This window comes from Malurus melanocephalus, unplaced genomic scaffold (assembly GCF_030028575.1).
Source record: "Malurus melanocephalus ecotype Western Australia unplaced genomic scaffold, MMel_1.1 scaffold_1224, whole genome shotgun sequence".
Taxonomy (NCBI): Eukaryota; Metazoa; Chordata; class Aves; order Passeriformes; family Maluridae; genus Malurus; species Malurus melanocephalus.
In genome coordinates, this window is record NW_026624456.1 from 1491 (window position 1) to 11043 (window position 9553).

The 9553-nt window shown below is 53.9% G+C and overlaps 1 protein-coding gene across 1 annotated transcript in view; it reads left to right on the forward strand.

Annotated features, from left to right (window-relative positions):
* The first annotated feature begins 3005 nt into the window (after positions 1-3005).
* The window catches only part of LAMB3 (laminin subunit beta 3), a 29300-nt gene continuing 22752 nt past the window's right edge, over positions 3006-9553 (forward strand). Inside the window, exons 1-3 of the mRNA XM_057387481.1 lie at positions 3006-3041; positions 3313-3484; positions 4191-4345. Coding sequence (XP_057243464.1) covers positions 3436-3484; positions 4191-4345 — 204 coding nt within the window. The 5' untranslated portion in view covers positions 3006-3041; positions 3313-3435. The remainder of the gene's footprint in view (positions 3042-3312; positions 3485-4190; positions 4346-9553) is intronic.

Below are 9553 nucleotides of genomic sequence, written 5' to 3' on the forward strand. Positions count from 1 at the left end.
CCTATTTTGTTACTGATATCAGTAATCTGGCAATTGAGAGAGTTGTCAAAAAGTTACAAAATGAGACAGAATCTCTTACCCTGACAAAACCCTCCCGTTTTCCTCTTCCCAGGCAGTTTCAGTGCTTCCCTGGTTTTSCCCRGGAAGGTTTGGAGGCACTGACAGGACACAGATGGGATGTGGGGTTAAATCCCACTCAGGGGCTGGAGGGGKCTGGCAGTGCAGAGCCTGCCCTCCCCTGTGATCCTGCTCAGCATCAGCAAATGATCCCTCTGCCTGTTTTTTTTCCATCTGTAACAGCAGCAAATGTGCTTTCAAGAATTGTGCTTCAGACATTTGTTAATCCTTCAATGAAAAAAAATGTAACAGCAGCGTTAAGCATTGTTTAATTTTTGTACGCTTGAACTATAAAACCATCCTCAAGCAGGATCCTTTTCCTTAATGGATGTTTTGCATTTCAAAGGATTAAATGTTCTTTATGCAGTGCTCTGCCCTCACTTTCCAGCTCCTTTTGTGGTTGTCTGAGCTGCAGAGAGAGAAGTTAAAAACGAACAGAACACGAAGGTTCCAGAGGGGCCAGTGCTGCCTGAGTGGAGTCTGCTGAACATGGAAAAGTGTCCTTGGAAAGGCTCCCGAGGGAGTGAAGTACTCGTGTGCCTCTAATCTGAACAGAAAGCAATGTCAGCCYGGAGGAAGTAAAACAAAGCCACTCATGCAGGAGTCACATCCTTTGAGTGTGCTCAGGGCTGAGCTCACCCAGTTCCGAGCTCGGGGGAGCCTCTCCTGTCCTGTCCCCGCTGCAGGGGTGGGATGGGGGTCCTGCCTGGCCCCGGGTTCAGGTTCTCCTGCTCGGGGRTGTCCCTGGGCACGGGGAGGCAGCGGCTCCGTGCCTGTGCTGGGGAACAGGAGCTCCTGCTGATCCTGTCCCGCAGAAGATGCTGCAGCACAGTGATGTCCCCCGGCCTCGCCAGGGATGCCCCGTGACTCACGGTGATTTCCTGCAGSAGTTCATAGTGTTTGTTTTCCAGGGAATGTCTCGCCCAGCCCTCTGAGTGCTGTGGGCACATCCTGGCACAGGTCAGGCTGAGCTGGAGAGGAACTGGAGCGCTGTGAGCATCCCTCTGCTCTGTCCCGCTGATTGCAGATTGCTCCAATGCTTTATTGCGTTTGCTGTGGTCCATTTTCATCTTTGTCTCCTCTCTATCCCAATATTCCCTCCCCGATACCCAGGACAATACTGGACACGGCAGTCTGGAGCTGCTGCAGCCTCATTTTCCTGGCTCAGGAAAGTTTATGGACCCCCTGCCCCAGCCTCTCTGAGCACCCACCCGTTCGCAGCTGAGTTTTTCCTTTCCGTTTTTTATTGCTCTGAGTTGATGGTCTGTCAATGAGCCTGTTGCTCAGTTTTGTTCTGGTTTGAAGGTGTGGAGCCCTCAATCGCCGCTGATGTTTCACCTCGCTCTGGGGTAGCTCTGGGCACACATGAGCGCTTTGACTGCGCCCACCCCGGCGTGCAGCGGCAGCTCGGGGCACGTCTCATCCCTCCGTTTCTCTTTCAAACATTCCAGGGCTCCTTCTCTCTCCCGTTTTGCCGGCAGCGGGGCCGGGGAGGCGGCTGGCGAGCAGGAATGCGGCGTGACCGCATTGCTGAGCGGAGCCGGGCGGGCACGCCCAGGTGTGGCACAGGAGGAAGCTCAGCCCAGCTTTCACACACTGTAGCCTGAGGCACAATAATTTTTTTTTTCCAGCTCTCTGTACCCTCGTTCTGAGCTGCCGGTCCCCAGCTCGACGTGYCCGTGTCGCTCAGCGTGGGGGTGGCAGGGGGGTGACACCAACAGCGAAGCCACCCGAGTYATCTGATGGGTTCTGCTGAGCCCCTCAGAAGCCTGGGAGAGGAGGGGACTTTGGGCTTGTTTCCCTGAAGTACATGGAAAAGGCTTGATATGAGTTTTTCTGAGGATGAAAACCCGATTTAGCTGAAATTCAGCTCTTGAGCAGGGGTGGGGTGGTGGTGGCTGCACTCCCAGCTGCCTTCACTGAACAGTTCTCACTTTAAACAGGTTTTTAGAAGTTTGTTCCTTTGCTGCCACAGTAAAAYGATATTAAAGTTCTGCTGCTGTTTCCATTAACGCTCATGTAAAGCATCAGTGCCGCTGGAAGGTGGTGGTGAGCGCAGGGGAGCTCTGACAGGTCCGAGGCAGGGGAGGAGGGCTCCTCATCAGCCCCGGGCATGCGGCTGCTGCCCAAACAAGAACCGTGTCTGGAAAAAAACAGGAAAAAGGGACTCTGACTGTTTGCACGGCTGCTCAGCTCACAGAACTGTGTTTGTTGAGCTCAATTTTGTGTCTCGAGAAACTGCAGAAGCGCGGGCAGGAGCGGGGATCTGCCGGGGCAGCCCATTCCGTGCGCTCGGGCTGCTGTGTGATCTGAGAACACACCGTGCGATTGTGACTCGGGGCATCCCGAACTGGGCTGATACCGGCACTGCCAGAGCCAGAACACACCGGGTAAACCCTCCGGGAGGTGCTGAGCCCGCAGCGGCTCCGAGGAGCGGGTTTGGGGCCCATCCAGCCCCGGGTGAACCCAGCCGGGCTCTGCCCGTGCCGGTGCCCGCGGAGCAGCTGCCGCTCTGCCCTCAGCCCGTGCGGTGTTTGCTGTTTGCTGTGCCCGTCTGGGAGCTGTCATGAGCTATGCGCTCACAGGGTGTGGATGTCTGGGGATCCCTGAATCACTCCTTTATCATCACTGCACCCACAGGCTCCTTCTCTGCAGGTGAGGCAGCTGCGCGTTAAAAGCCTGCGGGGAGCAGCCGGCGCTCAGAGGGCTCTCTCGGCTGCCAGGACACAGCAGGGACAGCACGGGGACACCACGGGGACGAGAGCAGGTGAGGTTTGTGGCTGCTGGRGGTGTGTGCTGGCAGCAATTCCTCCCCTGGGCTGTCCCACGGGGTTCTTTTCCCTGCGGGAGCCATTCACAGGCGGATTTTATGGGTCTCTCCTCTTCCTGGAATGAGACTTGGGGCCGTGGCGCGATGAGTTTGGGTCTGGAATCGATTCTGGAAGCGCAGGGCGAGGGTGGGGCTGGAGCACAGGGAGTGCAGAGTGCCCGGGAGGGGGGCTGGGGGTCGCAGGGGGGTGGGTGCCCTCTCCATCCCTTCCAGCCCCACGTTCTCTTCCAGCCCCGCGTTCCCTGAGCACGGCCAGCACGGGGCTGGGGCTCATTGCATGATGGGCAGATTCACTTGGAGCATCTGCTTTCCTCTTCGTTATTCATGGTTTTTTTTTTTTTTCCCCCCCATGTCATTCTGTGCAGATCAATTAACAGTATCTCCTTGCAAAGTGAGAAGGAAGGTGGACCTGGACACAGCTCTTGACTGGCATTTTGTGCTCTTTTCACCCACGCTGCAAACCCTTCCCAAGGTGTGYCCGTGGCCGAATGGAGCCTCGCTGCCGGCTGTGGCCGTGGGCACTGCTGCTCCTGCTGGGTAAGGCTGGGCTCCTGAAGGGCAGGGACCCGCTGGCTCCTTGGCAGCGCTGCTGATGGAGTATGGGCAGCAGTGCAGAGCCTGGCTTTGGTAAYGGGGCTGRWGSGGGGCAGAAGGGAACGGGGRACATCACCAGGGCTGGCTCTGGGTACAGGGGACATCATCAGGATTAGCTCTGGGAACGGGGGACATCACCAGGGCTGGCTCTAAGAACGGGGGACATCACCAGGGCTGGCTCTGCGAACGGGGGACATCATCAGAGCTGGCTCTAGGAATGGGGGACATCATCAGAGCTGGCTATGGGAATGGGGGACGTCATCAGGGCTGGCTCTGGGAACAGGGGACACCCTCAGGGCTGGCTATGGGAACGGGGAACACCCCCAGGATTGGCTTTGGGAACAGGGGACACCCTCAGGGCTGCTCAGTTTGATGGGCAGGGCACTGAGCATCCCTGCAGCCCAAACACTGGGGCCAGGGCAAAGAAGGGTTTTGGAAATAACTCCTTATACAAAGCACTATTAATTTAAAGCACTATTTATTTAAAAATAAAGGGGCAAAGGCCCCTTCTCCTCACTGGCACATGCACTGGTTTGTGCCAGGCACGGCCCTGTGGTTGGTTTGGTGCAGCTCCTGTTGTGTTCTGTGATGCTGGTTGGGGTCTGTGCCTCCCTGACTCCAGCCCTGACCCCATTTCCCGCTGTTGCAGCTGCCCCATGGCTTGTCAGAGCACAGAGATCCTGTTCYCAGGGAGCCTGCTACCCTCCTGCCGGGGACCTGCTGCTGGGACGGGCTGCTGGCCTGAGAGCCTCCTCCACCTGYGGCCTCAGCAAACCCGAGACGTACTGCACACCCCACGGAGAGGTACAGCCCTGCTCAGCACCCCCTGCACCCCCTGAGGGGTGGCAATGCCTTCATCCCTCCATCCTCCCCACCTTCAGCAGGATGTGTTTAACCTGGATGGGGTTCTGAGCTGCCTGGGCTGCTGGGAATTGTCCTTTTCCATGGCAGGGGGTGGAATGGGATGAGCTTTTCCAACCCAAATCTGTGATCTGTCACCCTCCCAGCCATTGCACCACCTTCAGTGTCCCCTCTGTCCTTCTGTGCCACCCTCAGAGATGGCAGTGACAGCCAATGGGCAGCAAAATCYTGCCATGAGCACTGTGGGCAAAGCCTCCCAAACCCTGCTATCCTTGGCATTTTAGCTGCAAACCAAACTGGTATTTTACTGGTCTGAAATGGGAACGTTTCAGCTCTTTCCCAGACTGTGCAGCTGTTCCCCATCACTGCTCGTGCGGGTCAGGGGGTCCTGCAGGGGAGTAAAACTGCATCCAGAACAGATTCCCAGAGCCCAGTGCAGATTCCCAGAGCCAGATTCCCAGATTCCCAGAGCCAGATTCCCAGATTCCCAGAGCCCCCGGATCACAGGGAGGGCTGAGGGACAGATCTGTCCCAGCTCAGAGCTGAGAGCTGCAGGGGGGCTGTGTTCCTGGGGTGAGCATTTCCTAAAGCTGTTCTGTGTGTGCTGTTAACCCCAGAAATGCCTCGAGAGGAACTCCAAGGATTCAGGGCCGGACAGGAATCCAGGGTTTTGGAAAAGATGCTTCCTAAAGCTTTTCTGTGTGTGCTGTTAACCCCATAATTGCCTCAGGAGGGGCTCCAAGGGTTCGGGGCAGGACAGGCAGTGAGGGTTTTGGAAAAGATGCTTCCTAAAGCTTTTCTGTGTGTGCTGTTAACCCCATAATTGCCTCAGGAGGGGCTCCAAGGGTTCAGGGCAGGACAGGCAGCGAGAATTTTGGAAAAAATGCTTCCTAAAGCTGTTCTGTGTGTGCTGTTAACCCCAGAACTGCCTCGGGAGGGGTTGCAAGGTTCAGGGCAGGACAGGGATCGAGGGTTTTGGAAAAGATGCTTCCTAAAGCTTTTCTGTGTGTGCTGTTAACCCCATAATTGCCTCAGGAGGGGCTCCAAGGGTTCAGGGCAGGACAGGCAGCGAGAATTTTGGAAAAAATGCTTCCTAAAGCTGTTCTGTGTGTGCTGTTAACCCCAGAACTGCCTCGGGAGGGGTTCCAAGGGTTCAGGGCAGGACAGGGATCGAGGGTTTTGGAAGAGATGCTGTGGAGGAAAGGAGTGGCAGCTCTCCAGCGGGTTCAGTGYTCTGCACAGAACCCAGCTCCAGTGAGTCAGCCTCCTCCTACAGTTATTCCCCTGCAAACTGAAGGCCAGGATGGGGCTGTGAGTGGATTTGTTGAGCAGCCAGCGGTGTTCTGGCTGGGCTAGAGAGGTTTCCACTCATCCCTGAGCTCAGGGAGGAGGCAGCTCCCGGCCCAGAGGGGTGTGAGCAYTGAATCCTCCTGGACGCTGGGCTGGCTGCAGCATCCCTCCTCCCTCAGGTCCTTTTYTAGGCTGACAGGCACAGTCAGGCATTTCCTCCACTCCTTTTTTTGGAGCTCTTCTGCTGCTCCCAGGGATCAGGATTTTTGTTCACCACACAAATAAACTGCTGCTGCTTCCCTGGGCTGCTGTGGCCCATGGACAGGGGAAAGGGAAGCAGTTTTATTTCTGCTCTGACTTCATTAGTTGTTCCTTCACAATTTCTGCTTATAGATRAGGAAAATTATACATAAATCTGCCTCTGAAATCTTCATTTAAYGTTGACTTTTGGCAGTGATTTTTATTTGAAAAGGATGTTTGGGGACTTTGGGGCTTGGGAAGTGAGTAAGGACAAAACCTTGATTAACTGCTCATCCCTTCCCTTACAAGCAGCAGGGTTAAGAGGGATATGAACAATTAACACTGAGATGTTGAGTGGGATTCTCCAATTGTACTTTTGCTTCCTTACTCATTTGTGATCCCTTCCTATATTGAAGTGAAAGATTCAGAGTTACTGATAGCAAATCCCCTGGTTTCTGTTCTGCAGCTGCAGTTGCTGATGGGRTTTTGATTATACCAACTCTTAACTTGGGAGAAATCCCCATGGGTTCAGCATTTCCCAATTTTTCCCCCCCTTTCTCTACTTCCCTAATTTAAGCAAAACTGAACTCGATTTCCCCCTTTGCCATCCCATAAAAAGCAAGCAAGTTTAATTTATCGACTCTTAGGGCTCTTTTTTTGGTTGCAAGCCTTGCTCTTGTTTCGTTGCCAAATAGGTACAAATCTGGAGGTGGTTTTGCAACCTCAGCAGAGGGCATGGGACGAGGGGTTGCTGCAGTGCCTGGGGCTGCTCCCTGCTGGCCCCAGGGTCCTCTTTTGCAACTCTGGTGGTCACTCATCAACTTCAGCCTCTGCTCCATTGTCTGCCCGGCTCCAGATCCCTCTTAACCTTTATACTTTGCTCTGCCCATTGCTCCATCCCTGGCTGCAGGCTCAGCCCCTGTGAAATCCAGGAAGGACACTCAGAACTGGCGTTTGTAGCCCCGGGCAGGGAATGGAGCAGTGCTGGGAGCTGGGAAATCACTCAGTGCTTGGGAAGAGCTGCTGGAGGCAGCTGGGAAGGGAAGGAGAGAGGAAAACTGAAAATAAAATAGGAAAATAAATGAGGCTGGATTTGGAATCTGTGAGGTGCTGAGGAAAGACTCAGTAGGAAAGACTGAGGTGTGATTGAAGGCTCAGTTAACACTTCTCGTTCTTTAAATATAGGTCGATAATATATGTAAATATCGGTGTTATGCATATGTAAATATCAGTATTATGCATATGTAAATATCAATGTATATATGGAGCTGTGAGAAGGAGCACGGAGCTCCCACTGAGGGAGCCAAGGGGAGGCACCTCGAGCATCCCAGTGAGATCTGCACCAGAGAACAGGAGAGGAATAGAGCTGTGTCCCTGAGCTGCTGGTGCTGCCCTTTACTGCATCCTCCCAGAGCAGCTTGGGGTGGGAATTTTAATATTTAAAATGTTGTTTTTGCATAAGGCTCAAGGATCCAGATTTTCTGTCTTCTCTCACCTGATCTTTGTGGGCACTTGGAGGATGTGAAGGGTGGGAAGTGACCTCTGTGGTGGTGACACAGAGCCATCCAGGGGGGATTGAGAGAAGAGGATCCAGAGGAGCCTGTGGCAGTCAGGGCAGGGAGGTGGGAGCCYCTTGGAGCTGCTGGCACAGCACAGGGGTCCCTCCTGCTGATGGGTGCTGGCAGCTGCCTGGCRCTGTGCTCTGCAGCATCTCTGGAGCTCGGCACCCACTCCTCTTTGGCTGCTTCCAAAAAAAACCGGCCAGTGTGTGCCAGAGAGACGTGCCAGACTGGTGCTGGTGGAGCTTACATCTGCTGGGCCACCTGTGGGAATCACTCAGGGAGCTCAGCCCACCCCCAGAGTGCTGGAACAGGGAAAACTGGGGCTCCCAGCTCGCTTTTCCTTCCAGACTCACATCGAGCTTTTAATGGGAAAAATGCACCCACAAAATAACAAAATGGCTGTGGTTGGATGGGACCAGAGCATGGCTTCTCGTTTGGGGTTTTTCTTCAGCAAGTCAGGGCTTTGCACCGGGTAATTTGCATTCCTGCCTGGTTGGAGGTGAGCAGACACCTCGGTGCTTATCTCACCCAGGCATTCAGACACGCCCTGCTCTTTGCTGCAGGGATGTGCCCCTACCTGCCGAAGAAAAAAAAACCCATTTCCCATTATTTTCCTCTCCTCCCTTCTCTGTATCTCATTTTTTCGGTCTCACGGTTGCAGATTGACACATATCAAACTGGGAGACATCTTGTCAGTGCCTTGCAGAGGCAGCGGGAGCCGTGTGGGGTGTGGGATAAGCTGGTGCAGTTTGGGGTTTGCAGCCTGTCATCCTGGCAGATTTTACACAAAAAAAATGCTGATGTGAGAACAGATGGGGTGAGGAAAACAGGCACCCACAYGCTTGCTTGTAGCAAGGGAAAGAAACTTCATTTCCTTAAACCCCATCCTTGGGAGGTTTGTCCAGCTCGTGTCTTTATCCCCATCTCTGCTGCCCCTCTGAATTTGGGGTGAAATCAAGCTGGGGGCAGAGCCCTCTCTCTGTGAGTGGAGCAGAACCTTGGAGCTCATTTTCAGTGTCATTTCCAAGCAGCCAGGCCAGGAAATGACCCTGATGTCATGGCAAAGAGAGCCTCAGGCTCAATGTGGGATTTTGGGGTGTCTGTGCAGGGCTGGGAGCTGCACCCAGTGATCCTTGTGGCTCCATTTCAGTTCCATCATTCTGTGATGTGTCTGTGTTCCAGAACTGAATCCCAGTCCCGTTTAGTGAGTACCAGTTGCTGACTGGGAAGCTGAACCATGATGACAGAGCCATGGGGAACTCCTGCTGCCTTTTCCCATGGCAAATGTCTGAATTTCTACTCCACAAGCCTGGCACAGCCAGGAATAGAGAATTGTCCTGCAGGAAAGGGGCTGGAAATGACATGATGTGGCTTTGCATGTGCCTTTGTCCCCCAGGTCCCTTCTGGCTCTGCCCACCCTGGTGTTAATAACCCCAAATCTCTCTGTATAAATCCCCACTGCTTTCTCCCAGATAGATTTGGGGCAGGAATTGCTGTCCCTATAGAGCAGAGCTGTGCAAGAGCTCCATGGTGGGAGGCTGTGAGGTGGGAGCCTGGCTCACACTGTGCTCACCCTGATAAATGTGGGACCCCCGAGCTCTCCAGAGCCAGGAGAGCTCTCTGTTCCACGGCTGCAAAGCTCAGCTCCCCCTTCTGCTGATGAATAAGTGCAGTTTATTTCGGGCTGTGCTCCTGTGCCAGGAGGTTTAGTTTCAAGGGCTCTTTGCTCGTGTTAAAATGGCAGCAGGAGCTCCTGAAATTACTTTGGGCAGGGTCCAYCAGGATGAAATCATTGGAGATTTGCTGCCTTGAATGAGCAGAGGAGCRAGAGAGGCTGCTCAGGAGCTGGGTCACAAGGTCAGAGCAGAGAAAAGCTGCAGAATTGTCACACTTGGGCATTGTCAAGTTGTTCTTTGCGGACTTTTTCCTACTTGCATTTATTTCTGAGACATGACTCTATTAATTTGAGCACGGTAGCTTTCCCTCTCAAACAACTGCGTCGTGAATTATCTTTCAAAAGTTCGGAATGAATTTCCCTTCATCTCAGGAGCTCCATATT